This window comes from Leuciscus leuciscus (genome assembly GCF_965113295.1).
Source record: "Leuciscus leuciscus genome assembly, chromosome: 7".
Lineage (NCBI taxonomy): Eukaryota > Metazoa > Chordata > Actinopteri > Cypriniformes > Leuciscidae > Leuciscus > Leuciscus leuciscus.
The window spans coordinates 25,576,154-25,603,793 of record NC_138731.1 but is presented as its reverse complement, the minus strand read 5'-3'; the positions used below and the strand labels follow the sequence as shown (position 1 = coordinate 25,603,793).

Sequence of the window (27,640 nt, the reverse complement as noted above, 5' to 3'; positions counted from 1 at the left end):
AAGTTGATCTTTAGACACAGGCTTTTAAGTAGCTATATGATGGATTTATTCACACTTTATGTTAATGTTTTTAGGGCCCCATAGATTTTCCAGAGGACGTCAGTTGTCTTCAAAACACCCCATCTTTAATTTCATATTTGATCATCAATATTTTGCAGGCTACACACAGAAAATGAGAGCCAATTGCTGACAAATCCTTTACCTGTTACAAGAATTGATAATAAGTGAAATTATAATTTTAAATATCTTTGAATATTTTTATTTTAAATAATATAAATAAATAATAATATAAATAAATTAAACATTATTTATATTATTATTTATTTATATTATTTAAAATAAAAATATTCAAAGATATTTAAAATTATAATTTCACTTATTATCAATTCTTGTAACAGCTTGTCTTGCTGCATGCCACACATGTCACATTTCATCAGGCTTTCTGTCTTTGAGTTGGTAATTGTTGCCCTTGGGGAAACATTTTGGATTTTTGTGGCATGATATTACAACCAATTCATGACATCAGTGAATATAATATTTGGAGGTTTAGCACAGAATTAGTTAATAACAAGTTAAGCGAGGCACATTTATGCGAGCATACTTGATATAGTGTGTGAAGTTGACGCTTTTAATCAAAGTGATCACTGTGCACAAATTACAGAGACAGTCCTCTTGAAGCTACCTGCAGGGTTTAGGGCCTTGCTCAAAGGCACAACGGTGACGACAGGGGGGTCTGTGATGCTCCCTGGTTTACGGTTCAACCCCCCCCACCCCATAGAGTCCTCACAAAAAAAAAGTTTACTTGCAGATTTACGTGACCTACTTGAACACCAAACACAAAGTCCTTCAGACCTGATCTGGTTGGTATATGCTTACTGAAATTGTTAAGCAGGTAAAAAAAAAGTGTTCTTCTTTTTGATTTGAATATACATCATAATGGCTGTAAATGTGAATTATCTGGTCACAGATCTGTTATCTTCCTAGATTTAGGGTACTTGCTCTAAAAGGCTTACTTGGTTTTTGTTTCTCCCACAACACTAAATAGCAACAAACCAACAAGTAATATATTTTCAACTGTCACATACTTTAAGACCCACCAAAAGGTCCCTTGAAGGAAGGCTTTTAGCTCTGTACTGTACCCTTGTGATTAATTTAATTGTTTCTGGTAACATTTTTATTGCATATATCCTACATACAATATATCATATAATATAATAAAGTCTGTTTTGTCAAAAAATAAGCTATTTGGTTGTAGTTCATTGAGAGGAAGTGTTTGATTTGACATTTACTGTTTTAATCACCAGCAGAGGGCCAACTAAAAAGATTCTGTTTCAAAAGCTAGTGAACTGCCAATCTAGACAGCATTTTTGGCCATCATAAATGCACACAGCGTGTTTAGCACTAGATGCGATTGAAGTCAATTCACGCGCCCATTACGCACAAAAAGACTTTTAAAACAGAACCATCGATTGAACGTTTTTCTGATAGTCAAATGTGGATTTACACTAAAGTAAAATAAAAATATATTGAAACAGTGGACATGGGCTTATAACCAATCAGAAATACCAGATATTTTAGTCATGGCTTCAGGTAGCGTGAATAAAACTCTGTAGGCTACTGTGTGTGTGTGTGTGTGTGTGTGTGTGTGTGTGTGTGTGTGTGTGTGTGTGTGTGTGTGTGTGTGTGTGTGTGTGTGTGTGTGTGTGTGTGTGTGTGTGTGGATCCATCGGGACGCGCCTCCTCTCGACCTCTGATAGGCGCAGCCGAGCGTCTCATCCGCCTTTTAGGAACCTTTGAGTTCACAGAGATTCAGCTCGGACGTGTCATGAGTACAGACAACTGAAAGGACACTATTGATATACATGACTTTCTTCGAATCTTACCATAGGAGGATAATTCTGCCGTGATAAAAGTTTGACTACGGTCGTTTGAATCATTTTCGGTAAGTAGCCCGCAACCTTCTTATTTGACCTGCTGCGATTGGATTAATGACAGAGCACACCCAAATGACCTGTTTTCATCACTATAAGAGTGATTTTTACCTTTTTTTGGTGTGAAATGCTTTTAATTTACTGTACCTCTCTGATCCAAACCACATTCGAAAGATAGTAAACATTAGTAAATAACAGCGGCAGACTGTTTGACAGCGTTGCGTCAAAACCAGAACGCTTGCATTATAATCAGTAGCCTATAGCCTTACTGAAACGCACTCACGAGCTAAACGCTTCCATTGGTTACAGTAAAGAAGATTTTGGCTACACAATGTTAGAAATTTCAACGGGAGAGAAGAATGTAAAAAATAAATAAAAAAGGCTAGTTATAGGCTACTTATTTATGAATTGTAAGTTACCTTACCATATAGGCTACGACAAAATTCATACGTTTTAAAATGTGTAATTTTACTGTACAAAATGTTTTAGAAGTAAAAATGCATGGATATCAAAAAGGCAATATGTTTTGAATTTTAAATATGCTTTTTATTAGTTAGTTGTAATTAATTTATTATTTATGGGGGATGAGACATTCCCATGATTCCCTTCACATTTCTTTAGATTTTATTTAAGAAGTTAGTTTCTTCTTATTTATGTAATCATTTATGTACATTAGTAGAGTTTATGTTGCGTTTTAGGTTATTTAGTTCACGTTTATTGCATTATTTTCGTGTTGTATGATAGCCTGATGTTTTTGTCTTTGTGTGGGTAACCAACACTGCTATGTATTCATATTACTATTGACTACTGTTGCTGAAGAGGCATTTTTATTAACTGTAAATTATCATGTGGCCTTTTATTATATTATCTTTCTGTGTTATTATCAGTACATTTTATATGCACAAACAGACTAGCTAAATATGTTTGTGTATTTGCATTATATAGTTTAGTGAACAAATAGGAAATATAAATTATAGGCTACAGTCAGCAAAATACTATGGCATAATTATTGTATATCACTGTATTTTTTTACAGTAACGTTCTGGCTTTTTATTATTTAAAGTTTACCGTTGAAATAAATGTTTTTGACATGTAGTTTGCTGAATAATAGTGTAAATATGGTGTTAACCTTAGCCTAAACTAGTAAGGTGTGCAAAAGTAAGACAATGCCCTTTTCAAAGGTTAAACAAATGGCCGTCCTGTCAAACAATTGCACATTTTTATTAATATTTGACACTATGCAATAAAACATACAAATTAATCTCTGTAAATTACACTGTGCATGTCTTAAACACAGTGCTGGCCAAATAAGCGAGTTATCTTCCATGCTCGTTAAATGTGTGTATTTTGACATTCTGTCAAATGCTAGTGGCGACCTGTCATGCACTGCATTCATAAAAGGTCAGGAATTACCCTCCCTGCCCACACTCTTCAGTGTTGTGCATTTGTATCATATTATATGGAACTAATCAGGATTAAAGCACTTTTGCATCCACTAGTGTGAATATATTTCATATTAAAATATGCAGCAGGTGCATGGATACAGCAGTGCATGTGCAGTGATTTTATGAATCTGATATGATCCCTGCCTTGATAGAGCTTTGTGTGCTGCTTTGTGTTTGCCGTGCTTGTAGGAGTGGTTAATTCATGGTGTGTACAGATACACTGGTTCTTCCCATTTGTTTTCTGTAGATCTTAATGTAGCTTTTTATTGGATATGCAATATGTAGGTCACTGTAATCCTTGATATTATTATACAGTATGTAATGTAAAAATGTTTTTCGGCTTAGAGCCAATGACTAATGTTGACTGACTAGGCAAATCACGTTTTCTCATTCCAATGACCTTTTTATGACAATGTAGCCCAGACTGCTGTTTTTGTCTCCATGAGGAAGATGCTCAATCTCACTCAGCTGTAATGCACCTGCGTTGTGGTGGAGAAGACAGATTACTCCATGCTCATTTCCACAGTCAGTTTTTTTTTTTTTTTCAGTGCTAAGGATTGTGTGAAACGCATTTTATCTGTAGTCTGTGTAGGGGGTGTGTGAGTACAGACTCAACACAGGCAGCCAAGGACACATGAGGAAGGCACAGTGCGAAATATTCTCACTTAGTAGTGAGAGGAAATCCATTGGGTTACTTATGAGCCGAGCTTCCTTTGATATCAGATAGGAGAAAACATTTCCACTGAAGTGGAAAGTGCTTTCTCGGGAAAGCCCTGATGACATCACAGCGACTGAGATCATTTCAGACAATGCAAAGTGAAAGAAAATAGACTCATACCATCATTTTCTTCATAGATATATATATATATCATGGGAATGCTTTGCAGTAATATTCTGTAGCATTTGTTGATGCATAGGTAACATGAACTAATAATCAACAATATGTATAGCATTTATTAATCTATTGGTGTAAATGTTTATTTAATCACATTTCATTTATTATTGTTGTTCATACTACTACTACTATTAATTATTATTATTATTATTTATATTATTATTATGTATAATTTAATTATTTTGAATGTATAATTTATATCATCTATATCATTGATTGCTAATATTAATATTTAATATTATATCATAATGCATGCAGTAATATTACCATTTATAATTTAAATGTTAAATATATGTAGTATGTATGTTGATAACTTAACCAAGATTAACATATGATGTAAAAGTATTGTTAATTGTTAACGTTATGACCCTGGTCTAAGGGTCAGGGTAATATTTACACTATTTACAGTAAAGTAAAAAAGGCGGCATACTTGCCAGCTCAGCAGAATAAAATAAAGTAAAAGATTGAACAGAAAAGTTTAAGTAATAAAACAGTAAATATTAAATAAAGAATAAAGAATTAAATTGACTATTGCATAAAGTTAATGTATATAACCTTAAAGTGTTCCCAATATTGGTTCAAATTCATATAGTACATTTGTAAAGCAAATTTCAGTGTTAAATGAAACTAAAGCCCATAGTCTCGTCCAGTCTGGGGCAAAGGAAGTGCATTGTCTCCTGCAAACATGCATAGGAAGAATGGAATTATACAGTGATGTGTGTCTAAAGCCCGTCTGTAGACTGTCTGATTTTGTGGTGGGGCTGCAGTCTTGGTTGAAGGGACACGGTCAGAACAATGAATTCAAGAAGAAAATGTTTAAGAGATGAAAGGGTCCTCACCAGCGTGAAAAATGCATTTATCTTAGTTTTTAAAATCGTAGTGCCCACGCACAAGATTTATCGTCCATTAGGCCTCTTGGGTTCACTTTATCTGAGTGGGGGCAGATAGGCTTATATGTTATTTGCTCTACATCTAAACTGAAGAGATTTGCATCATGAGCTGTTTGCGTAAAACAAAGGGGTTAATCTTAGTAAATGTGAGATACAGAATGTAGTTGTAGTAGATTTTGTTCAAACTTGATTTTATTTTCAGCAAAGAGCAAGAATTGTTTATGATTAATTACCTAATAAAAAATCACTGCAAGTGCAAGACTTAACTGAAACATTTACAGCGCCATAGTGACTAACCCAGTCAGAGCAACAAGAGCACTTATTATCACAAGAGTCATTGTTTGCTAAATAGTCATTATACCGAGTCATTGTTTGCAGTTTCGCAAAATACAATATTATTATTATTTTACTTGCCCTTTTCATTTCCACTGTAACCTCACAATAAAAAATATATTTAGTTCTTAACAATGTTTTGACATACAGTATCTGTATGGTTCAATACATAATTTATATATGTTTTAAAAATGCTTTATAATAAAATATTTAAAATATATAATATAATAAAATTAAAAATTTTGCCCTGCTAATACCTCTGCTTTGTTTGTGTGATGAAGGAATCTGACATCCTTTTAGCATTTGATGGATTAGCTTCACCTGACAACGGCTTTGAGTGAATACTTACCCTTAAAGAAACTTGTGACAGGAAGGCCCGCATATTTACATATCCTCTGACCCCATGAAACAGTTGAACACCTCTATGAGCACATGTTAGAGCTGGGGCAGGTGTTTCTCCAGATCTGCCAGCCAAGAAACCGAAAGGTGTTATTTAAGACCTTCTAATGACAAGGGCATGTATAGGCATTTAGAGTTATATGGGTCATTATTGCTGACGTATGATGAGGGTCATTATCTGACGTTATGACGCTGGCTGGAGGAATGTCACGGGAACGTTAGATCTTGTCGCTCTTGTGTGTGTTTTGAATCTGTGCTACATGTAATGTTACTGTATTGTTTCTGGATTTATCTTTTTGTTTATTCTGTGGTACTTTTGGAATAGTTAAAAACATGCTATATTATTGGCTTGCATTCAGTCTTGATGTTTTTTTCTTGAAATAACACTGTAATACCCACAATGTAAACTGTCATGGAACATGCCACCTTTTTGCCATTGCGTGACCATCAGTGGTCTTATAAAGCATCCCGTGTCGTAGTGGGGGAGGGGGTTCAGTGCTCCATGTGCAGATCAGACTCTCCATTACCCAGAGTGCCTTCTCAATGGGGACAGTGAGGCAGAAGACAGAGCGATGGCTTCATCTGACCCCTTTGTTTCCCCTCACCATGTCGAGGAACTTGACAAAGGCTGATGGTCTTTGGATAATGACACTTCTCATTGGACTGAGCACATAACAAACGCTGTGCATCGGAGCGTATGAGAGGATCCCTCAACGCTGTGCATTACTTATGCTCTTTTTGAATTATTTAGCAAAGTTTGTTTTGCGTTAACTGCATGAGTGACCAGGCAAAGATCACTGTCACTGGGTCAGTGCTAGTCCGCCTGAGGCATCCAGCGCTCTTAATGCGTCTGTTATTTTTGCACGTTACGCCCAATTATTCCATTATTTTCATTTTTTTGGCACGTTTGCTTTACAACATGATATACTATGTATTTTTTCTATATGTAGCCTACATGTTTCTATATGGAGAGGATTTTGCTCAGATAGGCCTGTGTAAATCTGTGTGAATGGTGTTAGGAAGCTTTTGGCAGATTTAGATGCTAATTAGCTGCTCTTGCACCCCATTTGAATGCTTTACTGAACAGATGTATCCGATTTGTCTTACGGGGGCCTTTTTGCACCCTGGAGTGAAACTGCTGCATCCTTTGTCAGTGTATAAAAATGTATATGGAGTCTGTTCATTTACCTTGAACCAGAGGATTTGAAAGGTTTATTAACCTCAGCCACTGTGTAGTTCAGTATCAATGAAATGCTTAATTTTATTATTATATAATAAAATTAAGCATTTCATTCATTGATTATTCTGCAATGACTTTAACAGTATTTAAATTTTCTTTTTTCTTTTTTTAAAATGTCTATTCATAAAAAAATTATAAAGTATAAGTTTAAATTATATTTTAAAATACATTATATAAAGCAGTCATTTTAAATTGTAATTATATTTCACAACATTATTTTTTGCTGTATTCTTTTTGTATTTTTGATCAAATAAATATAGCCTTGGTGAGGGTTCTTTCATAAACATTAAAAAATCTTACCGACCCCAAAACTTTGAAGCAAAATCACTGTATCTGTCCCTACCAAAATAAACTATAAATAAACAAAGATTTTAGATTTAGACAGGAAAGGAACATTTTTTACTTCTTCACAAAGTAATTGTAGTTCTTTTTCTTAGGGAATCTTACATCCCTGAGGCCTGTTTATGTTGAATGAGTATCATACCCTTGTTTGTGATTTTGAAGAAATGTACAGTGTTACAAGTCTCCTCTCTATCCGTTATGCAGATTTCACCAACTGCAACATGTTCCTGGATCAACAACTTTGTTCATCCTGGAACAACATTCCCAATCAACCAATCAGATTTGAAGAACATGTTTACAGTTGATGTCAAGTTTAGTCTTACAATCAGGGTTAGGTGCTCCTACATCAGTGTTATTCACCTATTTCCCTCTGATTTTCGGGATAACTTATGGGTAGGGTTAGGTTTAGAGTTAGGGATACGTTAAGGATTACAATTTCAGACTGTTGTTCCAGGAGGATCAACAAAATATGTTAACCCAGGAATGCGTCTAACTCTGCAAAATCAGGTGCGTCCGTGATAGTGGTAAAAAAATATTTTAAAAAAGCCATAAAATCCACATGCCTGGACTGCTCTTTTTGCTATTCTTCTTTGAACCCCATATGTATGCAGTCAATCTTGATGTTGTCTAGTGCGGTCCGTGTCTCCCTCCTCAGCATCAGCAGCAGATACAGTACTTCAGAAGTCTCCAGAGGCTTTTCATTTCCTTTGAAGTTTTTCATTCCATGAGAATGCTTGAATGGATTCTTCAGGATAATTCACATTGCATATCCTGCGCTTTTAACCTGCTTGCTTTTTGACCAGACAGTTGGATAGTTTTATGAAAGAAAAAAAAGATGTTGATTTGTATACTGTATATTTAATTGAAATTCTTTGATATTACGGAATGACAATCTGAAAGTTGAGGTGAAATAGGTTCCACATTTGGGTGGTCTGTGAGAGACTAAGATTGACGCAAATGTCCTCATTGCTGTTCCTTGTTGTCCCACTTTCATTGCTTTAAATCCTCATTCCTAATTGTAGAGGATTTTCAATGGCATGTTTTTGATAAACTGCCGCCTTAAACGTTTCATGTTTACAAAATTAAATTAAGTGGGAATTTTTTTTCTTTACAGCTGGAGGCTTTCCATAAGTTGGCTGTTTGGTGGATTTTCTGGTTTTTATTGAAATGATGACAAGATATTTTATTCACAACCCTATCATTCTAACATTTAGACCTTGAACAGACATAGTGCTCTTATGTTTAGGCAATTTATCCTAATAATGATGTTCTTTGGCATGGTATGTTGACAGGATCACAAGCTCCTCCAGTGTCAGGTGATCTTCAAATATACCCACGATGTCTGAACTGCAGATGTTTACATGTAAATATGAACAAAAGCCTCATAGTTCAGAGAGTGAGGGGTGTGTTTTCCCCCATCTGATTGAACTCAGTCACACTCTGTCCGTGATCACTGAGTGTAAATGTCTTGTTGGGAGAATGTGAGGTTTTTGCCATCTGAGCCCCAAAGACAAAAGAGGGAGCAAATCCTTTCATGAACATTCCTAATTAGCCCTCTTTGCCGCCTTATCCTGTTATGGTTCTGCTGGCCCAAAGTTCAAGGGAATCAAACTTACCCTGTGCCCCACCCACTTAGTGTTCTACAGCTGCCACACAGATATTTTATCCCTCCTCGGTTTGACCCACCCCACATGTAAGACATTTTGTATGGTAGGACAGATACAATAGAGCTCAAGTCTTTCCCATATAGTTTGAAGAAGTGGGGTCACCAAACAAGAGGGAGAGAAGATATGCTATTGCAGAGGTCATTATGATCTAGCTTAATCAGTTAAACCCAATTCTACTGGAGTATATGTAATCAACATAAAATTATCCCTCTATTGTGTTTTTACTGCATGTTTCTGTGTTGTTGGTTGTATTGCATGTATGAGCTTTTTAAATATTAATAAGCATTTTTTTTTTAAATACATAATTATAAAAAATGTCAAACTACTTAATTTTTTAGGCGAATTTATATTTATACATATTTTTATATATATAGCTATTTTTATTTTTAAAATATATATATATATATTTTTTTTTTCAAGATTTTTATTCAATGAGGCTTGTTTTTTTTGTTGTTGTTTTTTTATTGCTACATCAGGACAGTTGTTTTATGACCCTAACATTTTGACCTTATGCTCACCCAAAAAAAATATTAAAGCAAGCAATCAATCAAAATATCAATATTTTCCCTCCAAATTTATTCATGTAGCATATGGCGCAGTGTATCATTAATATTGTTCCAACAGAGCTCTTTTAAGGCAGATAATCTTTTCTGCATTATCTGGGGCATTTGAAGTTTATTTTTCATTGTGTTATTCTGAGCTACATGACTGATTCCTTGGATCTTTGAATGTGTCAAGAGTCTGAAGAGGGGATTAAAAATTATGCAGCTGAATCGGACCACTTCAAACGAATAGTGCCGGATTAGTGTGTGTGTGTGCATGTAGGATTTCAATTAGCTGGGCTGTGATTCTGATCCAATGTGACTCCTTTAGTTTTGACCGGGTGCACTATAGGGCAGAGGTTTTGCTCGGTGCCATTTGACTTGTGACAACAGGCAGGGCTCTGTTGGGATTGCATTGTGCCCTCTCTCAAATGAGCATCTGCATTATTGTCCATTCTTGCTGTATTGAGGCTTTCCAAGGAATTTTGCTATACGGTTTTGAAGGTGTTTTGCTATATTTTTGTTTAATTCAATTCATGGAATAGAAGAGAATTGTGTGCTATTGTCCTACAGTAAGTAATAATAACCTCTTTTTTTTGTTTTGTGTAGTTTCTAGTATAATGTTTTACTTCTAGACGAAATGCTGACATTCGGGTGTTTGTGACAGACTGGAAAAGAGCCACAACTTGCAGCTTGCCGCTTTCTTGCCACTCTTCTCTTTTAACTTCTCAAACCTGTGCAAAATCTGGTCCAACAAGTTTTGGAAGTCACAGGAGAGGATTTGCATTTCTTTCCCTCCATTAATGGGAGCGACTGCCATTCACAGGCCAATTCACAACCCAGAATATCGTGTTTCTGACCTGAGTTAGTCTTTTTCACTTGGCAGTGTTGCTCAGACAGGAACTCCAGGGCCCTTGACCTGCGGGGAGACTCAGTCCTCTCCATGCTGTCTCTTTCCTCCACCCTGCTGGGTCTGAGTCAGCCAGTGACCTGCAGGAATGAGATGACATGAGTGTGACTGGATGTATCATGCTGTACAGAGGAAGGCAGGCTTTCAGAGCTCCCGCAGTCATTCTTACATGGTGTATCACAGGTGCAAAAAAACTCAAATCAGCACTGTTTTGTTTTAAAAGCTGTGTAACACATGCAGTCAAATGGCTAATGCTTCTTTCTTTCTTTCTTTCTTTTCTTTCTTTATTAATTGTTTTTCAATACAAACTCAAACATTTCTTATAAAATTATTCCAAGACCGTATGATCTAACTATACTATCTACATTCGTATAGATTATACTATAGTATACACTTTATTACTACTATACATTACTGTGCAAAAGTTTGAGGTCAGTGAGATTTTGTTTCAAATAATTTTTATTCAGATAGAATGCATTAAAATGATCCAAAATGAGAGTAAGGGTATTTATAATGTTACTAATTATTTTTGCTTCAAATAAATGCTGTTCTTTTGACCTTTCATCAAGGAAAACAAAAAAGTGTATGCATTTCCACAAAAATTATAAGCAGCACAACTGTTTTCAACATTTATGATTATAAGAAATGTTTCTTGAGCAGCAAATCTGCATATTAGAATGATTTCTGAAGGATCATGTGACACTGATGAAAATTCAGCTTTGCCATAAATTTAATTTTTAAATATCTTGATATATACAAGTTTTTATTGTATATCTTGGTGTTAATAGACTTAAAATATATATATATATATATATATATATCTTACCAACCCCAAACCTTTGAATGGTATGGCAACAAATGTGACCCTGAATCACAAAACCAGTCACAAGTCGCACTGGTATATTTGTGGCAATTGCCAATATTGTATGGGTCAAAATTATCGATTTTTCTTTTATGCCAAAAATCATTAGAATATTAAGTAAAGATCATGTTCCATGAAGATATTTAGTAAATTCCCTACCGTAAATATATAAAACATTTATTTTTGTGAGTGAATGCAGCACAATAGCGAACATAAACGGACAACTTTAAAGGCGATTTTCTCAATGGTTCGATTTTTTTCAACCCTCAGATTCCAGATGTTCAAATAGTTGTATTTCAGCCAAATATTATCCTATCATAACAAACCATGCATCAATGGAACGCTTATTTGTTCAGCTTTCAGTTGATGTATGAACCTCAATTTCAAAGAAATGACCCATGTGACTGGTTTTGTGGTCCAGGGACACAAATGTGTTATTTGTTTCTATTTTTATTTATTTTTAGCAGAAACATCTGAGACAAAGATAATTCTTAATACAAAGTTAATGCGGCTGAAAATTGATACTTAAACTGTTCCCTGCTGGTGAAATGACCTGCCTGACTTCTTTAGTCTTTGGCCATTTATTATATTGCTACATGTACTGTGCTAAACTAACGGACTTGTCACAGCTCTTGCATATTGTTGCCCTGTTGTTGGTTTGATTGCTTCCATTGTTTTCCTCATTTGTAAGTCGCTTTAGATAAAAGCGCCTGCTAAATTATTAAATGTACAGTAAATGTAAATGAAGTATAACAGAGAACATTTTTTGTAGTAGTAAATTAATTTAGTACATCAGTGTACAGATGTGATGTGTTAATTGCATAATGCACATGGATATTGTAGAGACAGAAATTGAAGACAGTTTATGTGCAATGTTATTGAAAGAGCATAAAGATGTTTAAATGTACCAGTGGTTTTATATGGACACATAGTCATCCCTCCTTAACTTGCCTCAAACACTTTTGCATTACAAGGCTCAGAGACTGCATAAAAGCAGTACAGAACTACAATCAAGCGAGTGCTTCTGAGACAGGTTCATGTTGCGCTAAAGTGTTTACTCTCCAGCTATGCTTTATTGCATCCTGATCCTCTTCAACACTCTCCAAACAACAGAATAGTCTGCTTAAACAAACCGACAACCGCAGTCTCCATTTTCCAGAGCGACTTGCAGGCGTGTAGACTTTGATGACAGGTATTGCTCATGGCAGGCACCTGGCACAGCTTTAGAGGAGATTGGGCACCGAAGTTCAACCTGAGGCACTTCCTGATTGGTCTGGAAGGTTTCCTTTGAATGTCACAGTAATTATTATGTGCCTTGTTTGGAAAGTATTTAAATAAAAAAATTCCCTTGTTTGACTGGCATGAGTTACAGTCATCATTATTATGATTAGAATGTCAACACTTAAAGTGACATTATTAATATAATTATAAAGAAAAGGTCTGCTGGCATTAGTGCCACATAAATGGTTTAAGCAAGTGCATGATTTTTTCAATATTTATTTTATGCTCACCAAGGCTGCATTGTTTTGAACAAAAAAATACAGTAAAAACAGTTATACTGTGAAATATTATCACAGTTTAAAATAACTATTTTCTATTGTAATATATTTTCAAATGTAATTTATTCCTGTGATGACAGCTGAATTTTCATTATAAGCAGTGTTCAGTGTCACACGATCCTTCAGAAATCACTTTAACATGCTGATTTGCTGCTCAAGAAACTATTACATCAATCTTGAAAACAGTTTTGCTGCTTAAAGGGATAGTTCACTTTGAAATAAATTTTTGGTATGTTTTAGCTTACCTCAAGGGCATCCAAGATGTAGGTGTCTTTTTTTCCGCAGTAGTTTCAATTTTTATATTTTTAGGTCAAACCGTTCTTGTCTGTCAGTCATAATGCAGGTCTATGGTCACGGTTTCAAAACACATGCACAGAGTCCAAATTAAAACAATTCCCCGTCGTCCAAATTAAACAATTCCCCATCGTAAGTACACATTGATGGCCTAAGACACGAAACGAGCGGTTTGTGTGAGAAAACGAACAGTATTTATATCGTTTTTACCACTTATACGCAGCCATGTCGAAGTGCTCTGATCTGACGTGTGCGCAGACTGGTGCATAGACATATACACACTAGATGTTGCCTTGTCTACGGCAGTTCATTGAACGAATGTCTTTAAGGCGACATCTAGTGTGTATATGTCTATGCACCAGTCTGCGCACACGTCAGATCAGAGCACTTCGACATGGCTGCGTATAAGTGGTAAAAACGATATAAATACTGTTCGTTTTCTCACACAAACCGCTCGTTTCGTGTCTTAGGCCATCAATGTGTACTTACGATGGGGAATTGTTTAATTTGGACGACGGGGAATTGTTTTAATTTGGACTCTGTGCTTGTGTTTTGAGACCGTGACCATAGACCTGCATTATATGACTGACAGACAAGAACGGTTTGACCTAAAAATATCAAAATTGAAACTACTGCGGAAAAAAAGACACCTACATCTTGGATGCCCTTGAGGTAAGCTAAAACATACCAAAAATTAATTTCAAAGTGAACTATCCCTTTAATATTTTGGTTGAAATCATGATTTTTTTTCTTTTTTTTTTTCTTTCAGGATGCTTTGATAAATAGAAAGTTCACAAGAACAGCATTTATTTGAATTGCACCAAACATTAAACGGTATGTATTAGCATATAGTTGTTATGTCTCTGTATTTCACTATTTTTGAAGATCTCTTATCACCCATGTTCTCAAAGTTGTGGCCTGGACAGCTGGTGTTTGATGGTCTTGGACATAAGACTCTCCAATGACAGATAAAGCTGAATGAGATGCCTCGGTGTGAGGACACCTGTGTTGAAACTGAATCCATGTTTTCTTATCAGTAGGATGTATTTTTGTTACTCAAGACTTTGCTTACTTAACTCATTCCCTCTTCATGTCACAGTCTCATACAAAGGGTGATTTAATCTAAGCTGAGCTTTTATCGGAACTCATTTCACTGCAAGTAATCTAGTTTAAGAATTAGGCTTAATCACACTATTTGACTGTGAGTTGGCCACAAAATACTTGACAATATACTTTCTACTGAAGATAGAAAATCATACAAAACGACGTGAGGGCAAATAAATGATGACAGAATTTCCATTTTTGGGTGAACTATCCTTTTAATGTTTTCTCTTGTAGAAACTATGATGGCAGAAATATACGTCATTAACTAAATAACTTAATTCATCATAACACCTGGCTCTTTCATTGTAGAACTCTCCGGTTTTCTCTGTATCTGTTCAGCATCCACATGAAACACATGTACTGTACACGGGTTCAATTCTTACTAATATAATGCTGAAAGCCCAGGGGAAAATCTAATTCATTACCTCCAGACTTAACGTATTATAGAGGTCAGCGAATTTATCAAAGGTGTGTCAAAACATACTTAAATTGTTTGTTGACATTCCTAGTCGAGCAACAGCTTGTGGGACCAATCAGCTAAAAAGGAAAACTGATATGTACTTCTGTGCTCCCTTTCAATGGCACCTTAGACCTTCAGTGGAGAAAAGGATTGCTTTGAGGAAACCTGATGCTCTGTAACACGGCTGTGCTGTGCCACTCTACATTGTCTGAGAGGTCAGGAGCTACACAGCAACAGGAGCTCAGGGTCGCCCGGTGTCGGGCTATTTAATCATTTTTCTGATGGCTAACACAACAGGAGGAATAGAAATCTATTTTACATCCTCAGACGGGAAAGCCATTATAATCCTATTGACATGTAGAACTTTAAGGGCTCTTATTGTCTTTGAATTGATAAAAATATATTTATTTTTTTTAACTGACCATTATTATTATTATTATTATTAATTATTATGAAACTATTATTATTATTATTTTAGATTTTTCATTTAGTTTTTCAGTTCTGTAATTGGTTCTCACGCATCTGCTTTCACAGAGATGTGCTGGGATTATTGCTCATGTTTAAATGGGAACTATTTGCTGAGATCTAATAAGATATAATCTTTTTTAATAAACCACAGAAAGAACAAAAAGGTGGTGATACTATAAAGATGTGATTTTTTTCCTTCCAGGTTAAGATTGGTAAGTGAATGAACTGATGGAGAAGAAAAAATACACAATACAGTATACTGCAGTACTTACCATCTCAAAATTTTAACTGGATGCTTGTTGCCATCATTAAATAAGTATTACAAAAATGAGCTGTTTTGATCTAATATGCTATAAATAAAGCAAATATATAATAAAGGAAGCACTCTGATTGTCCGTCATACCTGATGACTGAAATATACTCAAACTCATAAACTTTAAAGGGGAAATGCAGCAAAAATGGTATACATTTCAACCAGTCTTTTTGTAAAAGGTTTAAGTCTGAAGGTTGCTCTGTTATATTTATTAGCTCTCTCTGCTCTCTCTTATTATGAGTCAGCTTTTTGTAGAGGGGAATTCAATTTGAGAGTTGTAAACAAAGTAAGAGCAATTGATTCACCAAAATGAATGGATTGATTTCTGGCTGGCCCTCCATCTGACTCGCTGAAGAAAGAACACAAAGCGGTTTAGTCAAGCACTTCTGAAAAATGTGTAATCTGCCCCAGCTTTCGTTTCAGTAATGTAAACCGCAGAGCTCTGTGTTTAAGCCATGTGCTTTTCTCCAGGCTTATTTTAGTCTTTCAGGGGGATTTTTTGTAAATCGCACCAAAAAAAAGCACAGATCCTTCTCATTTTTCAACCTTTGTTATGCTTTTTAATTGGGTTTAGTAGAAAGTAAATGTGCATGGTAATACATTTTAATGTACTTTTATTCTTTTTTATAAAGAAAAAAACGGTAACACTTTAGTTTAGGGTCCAATTCTCACTATTAACTTACTTATTAGCAAGCATATTACTAAGATATTGACTTATTAGTACTTATAAAGCACATATTGATGCCTTATTCTGCATGAACATATTCTACAACCCTTAACAACTTACTAACTAATAAGCCGTAATTAGGAGTTTGAGGCAAAAGTCGTAGTTAAAGTTAAAGGGCTACTAATTTAATTTAATAGTTAATAGAATTTGACCCTAATATAAAGTGTGACCGGAAAAAAAAATAAAGGTCAATGGCCATTATTTTGTTAATAGAATATTATCTACAACAAAAAAAGCCACATGAAGCACATTTTGTTCTATTAAATTTGATCCTGTTTCGTGGACTGTAAATATATAAGTATCCATTTTATGGTGTTCATCAAAGATGTTGCATTGTGAGCATGGCATTCAGTAATTGAAAACAATAGATGAGTGTTTATTCTGCTGCCAACAACCAAAGCAAACAGCTAAGAGGGCCACTATCGCTGAGGGTCAGGACATTGGCAGACTGCTGACATTGTCAGTGATATAATGAAGCACTTGCTGGAATAACAAGCATGCCTCTTTGTGTCCGGTGTTTTGGAGTGGGATAACACTGCTTTGAACTCCTTTAATCCTATAGAGTTCCCTTCTTTCTTCAGATGTTTCTTTAATCCCTTGTTAAACTTAATTTATTTGGCGCCTAATATTTAAGTTGTTTTGTGTGACCATGGCTGTGTTGTTTAACAGGTGCCGTGTTGGATCTGGGTACCTGCTCATGTGAGTTTTCCTCCAGCTATGGAACCCTGGCCTATCATGGCCTGGGGCTTAATGCTGACCGCCATCACCAGCTGGATCAAAGCGGTTCAATCTAGGGAATTCACAGAAAAAGACATTGTTTTTCTCCATCCCTCAAGTAAGTATTTCTTCTTTCTCCTTCTTTCCTCTTAGATCCTGCCAAAGCTTTGAAAATGAAACTGATATAATCCTTGAGTTCCTGGGTCATCTCATCTGGAAGAACAAAAGGGTCAGACATCAGTTGTCAATCCTGGCTTCTATAGATCTTTTAAGGGCTGGTATGGAGCTGTTAGACCTTCAGGCTCTGAATGCAAATTCATTCCAAATATGGGGTTCTAGATTTTATATTGTGACCTAATTGGCCTTCCAGGCTGTATCAGTGGTTGAGCAGCGGGCCAGTGACGCGTAGCTAAACTCAGCGTCTCAGCTGACACACCAGCTGTGTTAAGACCCCCCACCCTAAAACTCATAGATTGCCCACTAGGCCTGCTGATGTGAAATCAATTGTTCAGAGCATGTGGCAATGGCCGTGGCGCTATAGGTCAGTGTAGCCTTTTCTACACTGAGACCTTTTCTTCTTTAACCCCCGTTTGATTTGCATCTTGAAATTCTTTATGGGGGAATGGCTTTTACATTTGTCAAATATTTTGGTAACATTTTCTGATAACATTCTTTATGTCATCAACAAACAAAATTACATTATATAATTTTTAACAATAATAGTTTGTTAATATACATTCAAACAAATACTTACAGTATAGTTTGGGGTCGGTAAGATTTGTTTAATGTTTTTGAAAGAAGTCTCTTATGCTCACCAAGGCAGCATTTATTTAATCAAAAATACAGTAATATTATGAAATATTAGTGCATTTGTGACCCTGGATCACAAAACCAGTCATAAGTCGCACAGGTATATTTGTGGCAATAGCCAACAATACATTGTATGGGTCAAAATTCTAGATTTTTCTTTTATGCCAAAAAATCATAGGATATTAAGTATAGATCATGTTCCATGAAGATATTTTGTAAATTTCCCACTGTAAATATAGCTTTCAGCTTTCATATGATGTATAAATCTCAATGTCAAAATTGTGACCCATGTGTCACATTTATTTTTTATTTTTTAAAGTGTAATGTATTCAGCCTTCAGTGTCACATGATCCTTTAGGAATTATTCTAATATGCTGTTTTGTTGCTCAAGAAACAATTATTATTATTATCAATGTTCAAAACAATTGTGCAGCTTAATATTTTTGTAGAAATCGTGATTTATTTTTTTCAAGATTATTTGATGAATACAAAGTTCAATAGAACAGCATTTATTTGAAATATAAATCTTTTGTAACATTATAAATGTCTTTAAACTCACTTTTTTCACTTTAATATCCTTGCTGAATAAAAATATTAATTTCTTTTAAACATCTTTATGTACTGTATATTAAAACATATATATAAAAATAGAAGTTGTATATACAGCTTATATATACATAAATATAATTGTATTAGAATGTCCTTTAGTGAAAGCAATTCCAAACATTTTCCATTCAGAAATGGAACCAGAATTGTTCAATTCCTCATGGTGCCCATTCCTATTTTTCCTATATTGTTACTATTAATGTACTGATATTCTATGCGTTACATGTTGTTCCATGACTTACCATAAAAGTTTTGATCACTTGTTACCAATACTATCCATGTTTTTGCTATGTAAATATCTATATCTGATTTGGGAACATGTGGCAAGTACAATTATCCATAATGAAAGAGAGTAGATGTTGGTCTCAGTTCTGTTGAGAGAATTAATCTGTGAAATCCCAAACTCTTTCATCACAGTGAGCAGGACCTCCCAAAATCCCTTTAGCTGTGTGGTGACTCTCCGGTGTACAGCTGGAGATATCCGTATCTGCTCAATGGCCCAGCGGGGATTGAGTGTGTGTGTGTGTGTGTGTGTGTGTGTGTGTGTGTGTGTGTGTGTGTGTGTGTGTGTGTGAGCTTAAAACAAATCAGTTCTTATACGATCTCAAAATAGTTTGTGCACCACCACCGTATGTGTGACCTTCTGATATCCGGCTGTTGCACATTGATGTAGAGGATTTACTGTGATGATGGAGCTGATTTTGTTTCATCACTCCAGATGGCAAGTGTGGATTCAGAAAACAAAACACACTCCACGCATTTAGCATACTTAGCGCTACTTCACAATGAGTGTTTACATGTACAACAAATTGTTGGTGGCTATCAAAAATCAGCTCATTATAAAAACTCAAAGCATGTTTACATTGGATTATAAAAAAAAAAAATTAAAAAAAAATGTTTCTCCTTTTTTGACATCAAATATGAAACAGATATCCACACAAGACATGCACATTGAATTGGAAAGGAAGGAAAGGAAGAATAATGTTGACAGACACACAAGGGTTGTAAATGTGCCTCAGACTTCATATTTTGCTGTTGTATTAACTCATATGTTTCTCTCATCTCTTTAAGTCTGTGCTATAAAAAAGATGTTACAGTCAGTTGTATCAATGTATTAATTAGTGACCACTTTCTCATAAGGAGGCTCACAGGAATCTGGTGGGGTTAACAGTATAATCTGCAGGTCATAAATGAACTTGTAACTAAGCTCTGTTTGAGCTATTTTGAGCCCTCAGACGTAAGAACACATTGGGCTGTTTGGATGAATGAATGGCCTGTTTAAAATGGTCACTTGATCAGATTCTTGAAGCATTTGCTGGATGAGGTCAACACAAGTTTTTTATCTCTTTAAAACTTTAAAACAAAAACGAGGCTGATGTTTATGTTCTGTGTGAGCCGCGTAATCTGATTGTGGAGCTTCAGGAAGAGAAAAAGCACAGTTTTCCCAAGGACTTTTTTCATCTAAGGATTAACAGCAAAGAGCACTTGAAAAGATTCTGTCTCAGTCTGTCACAAGTGGGTCTATTGATTAGGAAATTGATACAGGTAGTCTACATAATTACATACAATTTATTTAAAAATGAAATGAGTGACTGGCATGTTATCTATTCTGTTAACACTGTGTGTAAATCATAATGTTAGATACAAATGTTTAACTTGGTCAAAAGGAGAAACCAATTTTTTTTTTTTTTTACTGTTTGCTTTTTTTTTGGGGGGGAGAAAAAGAAAATCAATTACCATTCAGAACTAGTCTGAGGGGAAAGCATGGTGGCATGATGACAACACAATCATTTATTTCTATTTGACCACATTTATAACATTCTCCGAATATAACTGTGCAAATTAAGTTTGATGCAGATGAAAGAGAGAGAAAAGTTTTTTTGTTTTTTTTTACATTGTTGTTATCCTTACATAATTGTTCTATTGAACTTTCTATTCATCAAAGAATCCTGAAAAAAATATATCATGGTTTCCTCAAAAATATTATGCAGCACTACTGTTTTCAACATTGATAATAATAAGGAATTTTTCTTGTGCACCAAATCACCATATTAGAATGATTTCTGAAGGATCAAATTCAGCTTTGCCATCACAAAAACAAATTACATTTTGAAATATATTAAAATAGAAAACAACTATTTTAAATTGTAATAATATTTCAGTGTTTTTACTGTCTTATTTAAAATTATTTATTAAAATTATTAAAAAGTATTTAAAAACATAAATATTTCCTGACCCCAAACTTTTGAACGGTAGTATAAATATAAGATTATATTGGCAGATAAGATGTTTTATGTATATACAATATCATACAATATAATATTTATATCTGATGATTACCGTCCTTTTGTTCAACATAATAATAATCAGCTAATCAGTTTCACCAACAGATTTGCAATCACTAAATGATGATCTAAATCATTCCATTTACATTGATTATTATTCTTTTGTCGTTTGTTTTCCCAGCAACTCCATATCCAGGAGGATTTAAATGTTTTACCTGTGAAGATGCACCTGACAACTATGAATGCAATCGCTGGGCTCCAGATCTCTACTGTCCACGAGGTGCCAACATCTCCATAACCTCTCTCTCTTATTACAGAGCAGTTTGAAGCAGGGTGCCTATTAAAACTGAAGTACAGTATTTATGTCGTTCTGCAAAAGGCGGCGCAATTTATAATTAATCCAATTTACATACAAAGGAGGCATGTTTGGGCTGAAAAGAATGACAATGACTTCATTTAAATGGTGACAGCGCAGTGCTATTTAATTGTGCTTTGCTAAAAAAAAAAACTAATGTGGTGTTCCTGGTTAAAAACAACCAATCTTTTACATTGCTTGTAAATCTTTCATTATGCTATATTATCACCTTAAAGATTAAAAAAAAATTCCAACTGGTTTTCTTTCACTTACCACAGGTTTTGTATTTCTTTTTGGAGCTGATTGATGCCTCATTGATCTGAGCTTATTTACCTCAGTTTATGAGTGAAAATAGTTCAATCAAGCTAATTCAATCAAATAAAAAAAAGGTGCATAAGCTCAGCTCAATGAGGCCTAGCGGCCTATGATCAATCAGTTCATAAAAGAAATACAAAACCTTTGCTAATTGAAAGGAAACGATTAAAATCCAATACTTGTCCCATAACAAGAGATTTATACGTTTTTTGGGGGGGTTTTTTTGAGGGTTGGTCATTTTTGACTGGGAACAAGTGTAACCAGGTGGAAAATAACCCCAAAAAAGAACAAAAGTGAGCAAAGTCAGTAAGTTGCCGTCTAACAATAACTAGCATTTTTTGGGAAAAGAAGATCCTCTCTGGGTCAAAATGCAATACAACACGAGGGTTAAGTGCATTTAGCGAATGCTTAGATGCAGTTTCAGTATTTTTCGGGCCCTCCTTTGCCTATGAGTTGTTTAAGATATATATTCATTACATGGTTTTGCCATGAATAGCCTCCCATATAAGGAGGCTGGTGCTGTGTTGTGTCTGATTTACAGCACTGTGTTAATGACTCAAGAGCTGTAACCCCTTACAGACACTCATTCCTTCAGTAAGCACAAGCTGCTACAGATCATCTGCAGTTTTGCAGGGAATGTATACATTTCCTGGAATTCTCAGATATGGTTGTGTTGTGTGTTTCCATGAAGTTCTTGTGCAATATTTTGTTGCTCATATTTCATGGGCACTTATTAAAGATCGGCTGAGGGCGAGTACTGCATTATCCGTAGAAAAATCCCTGGAGGAATATTTATTTTCTACTGGAATCTGACTACATTAGTCAAATCCTAATGTTGTCTTATGTGATGTATACAGTGTGCCCTTGAGAAAACTAAGTGAAGTTTCTTTGTAACTTTTAGAGAGCAGATATTGCTACACACGTCATAAGATGAACTGGGATGGAAACACAGTGTTGGTGCAAAAGCGTTGCGTGGCGCTGGAAGACTGTCTTGAAACAGGGTGTTTGGACATGGACCATGAAGGAAACAGGGTGAGAACAACTAAACACAACTCACATATCAAGTAACTTGTGCATCCAGTTTGTGTCATGCTCGTCCTACTGAAATCCATCTCATCTCACTTTACACAGTCCACTTGAAGTGATCTTAAACATGTTGAGTGGACGATAAACATTTCTGCTGCTTATAGGATATGGCTCAGTCAGCAACACTAAACTCTGCTCTTTAGTTAATCCATTTATCCTTTCAAGTGATTTCACTGCAGATGACATAAAGTTGTGAGTTATGCTGCCGTCTCTCAGTAATCCTTCTCTGAGTAATCCTTGCTGAAAGGTGCGCCTGGTCACTCCCTGAACTCTTTGTAACTTACCTTTTACCTCTAGCACAGGACAGGAGTTATGCAGAGGGCAGGGGGCAGATGTGAGAAGGCCAGATTGAGAGATAAATGCGGTGTAAAGATGCCACAGCAACACTAAAAGAGAAAATTTAGAAGTTGAAGGTTCATTCTAAGGTTAAAAAATAGGTTACCTAGAAAAAAAACAAGAACAGTTCAGACAAACACAAATACAAATACATTCTGGCCTAATCCCAAGTAGGCACTTAATTAAGCCCTGAACAATTTAAAGTTGGCATGAAACGGAAGTTAAGATAATCTTTTCATCCCTTTGGTGACGTATATCCGAATGAAACAGTTAACTCAAACAAGTAATTATGTAAGGCGGGACTTGATTTTGTCCATAGGGAATTGATTGGATAGGTGGATGGTTGTTGTTTGCACAAATTAGTCATTTATAATAAATACAGTAATATTCCATAAAAAAGTTTTTTATTTTATGTTGACTTAAACACAAACTTTTTGTTCTGTGCTGTTCATTGCAAGCCTTGTATACAAAAAGTTTTTTTTTTTTAAGTGACTCATTCTGGCAAAATGAGGCTGATTTACAATCTACAGGCAAAACAAGTGAAGAAATGTCACTTTTGGTCGAATTTGAGATTTTCACAAAAAGGAGTTCATTAAGCACTAGTTTAGCGATCCCAATGCTCCAAATAGAAATTAAACATCTAAAAGTATCTTTATTTGTGCGTTTTCTGAGAGGAAAAAAATAATTATCTGCTCGCATCTCGATGACTGGTGAGTTTGGTATCGTTTTAAAGCACGGCATTCCGACATTGAGAATATTCATAGCGAATTCTCGATGGCTTGAGTCTGAACTAATGATAATTTTCAAACTCATGCTTATATAAACAAATGAAAACATCTGATGTCTAACATTATATTAGATCGGTGCAGTACAGTAGGTCTAATAGCCTATAGGCTGTCTGTCTCGTTAATGTTAATCAAACAATTGTGGTATCATGGGAAAAAAAAGTTGAATATATATATATATATATATATTTTCCTATAGATATGGGTTTTGACTTGGTGCCAAATTTGCTTGTATTACCAGGGATTTTAAGGTATGGTTGCTTGCTAGGTGATTTTGTTTAGGAAATTTTCCGAAAAATTCGACTTGATTTTTCTTTAAATTGACTTTGCTGATTCTACTTCAAATCATAATTTTTAAGGCTTTTTAATAGAAAATGTAAAAATAACAATTACACATTTTTTTAAATTTGCTCATTGCGACTCATTTTGCCAGCACGGGTCACAAATTAAGATTAAAGTTTGATTAAAGTTCTCCAATTGACTCGCATTGATAGAATGGTCAGCATTCAGAATGTAGCCAAAAGCAGTTACATCATCATAATATGTGCTGGTCTTCTTTCTTATGTCTATTTGCATATTGAACTGTGATTGGTGCTGTTATCCTTGCATATAATTGAATCTTCTACAACTGTTTTTAGGGCAGCTTCCCACTGCTCTTTTTTTAAGATTCTAAGTTAATGTCAGTTTTAAAACAGTGGGACCGATCAGTAGAAGCCGGGGGGCAGGATAAGCATCACAAGTGTGTGTTTATAGTAGCATCTGTGTATCATTTATCAACTAAATTTCAAAGGAAATGCTTATTATACTGTCTGGCACAAGACATGAGGAAGAAACAATATATATCGTGGCCACAAATGAAGAATTTGTTTCCACAAGTTATTGGACTTGTTTAAGTTCAAATTTGTGGCCACATTGTACTAATTTGTCCCCTTGATTTAATTTACTGTAACTAATTTTACAGTAAATTTTACAATTTCTTTTACAATTTTAATTTTACAATACATTTTTTTTTTAAGTTGTGGGAACGAATTCTTAATTTGTGGCCACAATATCTTGATTTTTTTCCACACGTCATGCTTTATAGCCAAGGTGATTGCTTTATTGCTTTTGTTTTTTTTTATATATATCAAAAACAGTAGCTTATGAATCTGCAGTTCAGCATTTTCTGTGTTAGTTTGTTTTTGTTATTTTGTAGAAGCATGTCTCATAAAAGCGTGCCTCGAAAACCTTTCATACTGCGCTGTGCTTTTTGACTATTCATCAGAGCTGTCTTGCATTTCAAGTGTAAATCGCTCTTTGTTTTCTTCTTTAACTGTTTATTGTTTGGTTTTCTCTTTGCAGGAGTGTACCGCCTGTTGCGAGGGGAACATCTGTAACATGTCTCTCCCACGAAACGAGACTGATGCCATCTTTGCCACCACTTCTCCCATTAACGAGAGCATGCAACCAGCACAGAGTCCCACGCTGCTGCTTTCTGTCTGTATCGTCGGCCTGATGCTCCACAGTATTAACTGAGTAGAATGAACCTTTATGGCAATAACTAAACCAATGGCATGTGCCAGTCATCTGTGGGCTTTACCTTCTTCAAAATGAAGTGTTAGTTGTTGGACTTCTTCTTTCCTATGAATACATTTTTATGAATCCTATACTAATATTCTCTATAAGAAAAAAAAAAATAATAATTTCATGATGTATAGTACCGGTCAAAAGTTTGGAAACATTTCTATTTTTAATGTGTTTGAAAGAAGTCTCATCAAGCCTGCTTTTATTTGATCAAAAATACAGAAAAAAACTGTAATATTGTGAAATAATATTACAATTTAAAATAATTGTTTTCTAATTGAATATTCTTTATAATATAATTTATTTCTGTGATGCTAAGGTGATTTTTTGTATCAGCCATTACTCCAGTCTTTAGTGTCGATCCTTCAGAAATCATTCTAATATGCTGATTTGTTGTCAGTGTTGGAAACAGTTGTGCTGCTTAATATTTTTTATAGCCTGTGTTGTTCTTTTTTACTTTTTATTCATCATTGAATCCTGAAAAAATATCTCCGGTTTTAAAAAAATATTAAGCAGCACAACTGTTTCAGCATTACTAATAAATGATCATATGACACTGAAGATTGGAGTAATGGCTGAAGAAAATTCAGTGTTACATCACAGAAATAAATTACATTTGAAAGTATATTAAAACCTGTTTATAAATTATACAAAATATAATTATAATAATATTTCACAATATTACAGTATTTTTGATCAAATAAATGCAGGCTTGGTGAGCATACGAGACTTCTTTCAAAAACATTTTTAAAAAAGTAATGTTTCCAAACTTTTGACCGGTACTGTACATGGGAAGAGGATATTTATAGCAAAACTGACACAAACCTGCACATTTTTTGTCTTGAATTAATATGTTGTGTTTTATACATTTGTATAGATATATTTATTTTTTTATCCATTTTTGTAGGATGTTGAACTGTGTGCTGTTGGCTGTAGGTATGAGCATAACTTTAGGGGTCAAGAGGTCATGAATTTTCCACCCACCCCTCTTTCATCATTTTGTCATCACGGAAAAGGGCTTGAAACATATAGAAAAAAAGTTCAACATGTCATCCAGCAACTTTGTCAATCCTATAAAAAGAACATTTTGTTTTTGTTTTGCACTGTGTATTTGTGTCATACAACATGTATTCGTAAGCACTTGTGTACAGATTGTCATGTGAAAGCGTTGTGACTAGCATTGAACGTCCATATAGCCTACAGTGAAAGGCTTTATTATTATGATATACATGTATGTTCCTATACATTCGTCAGTCCATTGTTGTGTACTTTAATATTTCCTAATCATGATTCCTGGCTGACTGTGCGATCAGCTAAAAATGTTGAGTCTGTGGCGACAGTGTTATTTGTTCAGGCTCTATGATTTGTTTAAGCGATCTTGCCTGGCTGTAAATGAAGCTATTTCCTGTTTCTTCTCTGTCTTTTGTCGAGTTATGAAAAGTATTGTAACATTCACTAAAATCAATTTGTTCACTTCAGTACTATATAGAGGGCATGGTGATCACAGAAGGGCTCAAACCATTTACTCAGGTAATTATGGAGCAGTTAGTGCCAGTTTAGTAATGCACAAAACACCTTTAACCTGAGTGGACCCAGCTTAACTATCTGAAGGTCATGTGCATTAAACATGTCTCTGAATGTGCTGATATAAATCAGCTCAGATTTATAACATTGTGTATAAAAATGTCTTTCATCAGTTTCTACTCTCATCTTAACTTTAATACAAAAATACAGATTTGTAATAGGGTTGCATGAACTTTTTATACTTACAAAATTGTGAATGCTGCATGCCATCGTGTGCCAAGGCTTGTTATAAATGTAGATATTTTTTTCTACAATGGTTTGTAATATCCCTGTATATTCTTGTGTACATACTTTTAGATATGTTTTTTAAAACACGCCTTTGGAGTACATTTGTAACACTTCTGTGGTATCTTGTGTTGTAATGTATTAAATTCAGAACGTTTACAGATGTTTTGTTTACTGTTAATACAAATAATATTCAAAAAATTAAGTTTGCTTCGGCTAAATTACGGACAGCATAGCTGCATAATTCAAAATGAAAATCAAAAGAGTTTGTGAATGTTCTCCTCAAATCAGGCTTACTGGCTATTCACACAAAATATATTTCTGGTTTGTTCCATTTTCCACTCAACCCTTACTGTTGATTTTCCACTCTTTCTACTTTCTAAATCTGGCACATTTTTCCCCCTGTTTAATTTCATGCCTATGGTCAACAATTTTACATTTATAACTGCTAACAGTGCTAAACTATATCAGGATGATGCAGGTGTACGAGCTGCAAACACCAAAAAACAAATCCAAAATCCTTAAAAACAGGAAAAAATAAATCCTTAAAAACACATTTAGGCTACTTAAAGAAAATCAGGGTTTTAATGTT

The 27,640-nt window shown here is 34.8% G+C and overlaps 1 protein-coding gene across 2 annotated transcripts; it reads left to right on the top strand.

Annotated features, from left to right (window-relative positions):
• Positions 1-1,773: 1,773 nt before the first annotated feature.
• On the top strand, positions 1,774-27,207 carry lypd6 (LY6/PLAUR domain containing 6). 2 transcript variants are annotated; one of them, XR_014207328.1, is made up of 6 exons: positions 1,774-1,942; positions 17,051-17,216; positions 20,981-21,079; positions 22,371-22,501; positions 25,018-25,272; positions 26,147-27,207. XR_014207328.1 is itself a non-coding variant. In XM_082174866.1 (5 exons), the coding sequence occupies exons 2-5, from the start codon at positions 17,099-17,101 to the stop codon at positions 25,189-25,191; spliced, it is 522 nt and encodes a 173-aa protein (XP_082030992.1). In that variant the 5' UTR covers positions 1,774-1,942; positions 17,051-17,098; the 3' UTR covers positions 25,192-27,207. The 2 variants fall into 2 exon arrangements, 1 of the variants encoding a protein (XP_082030992.1); XM_082174866.1 differs by having other exon boundaries at positions 25,018-27,207.
• The last annotated feature ends 433 nt before the right edge of the window (positions 27,208-27,640 follow it).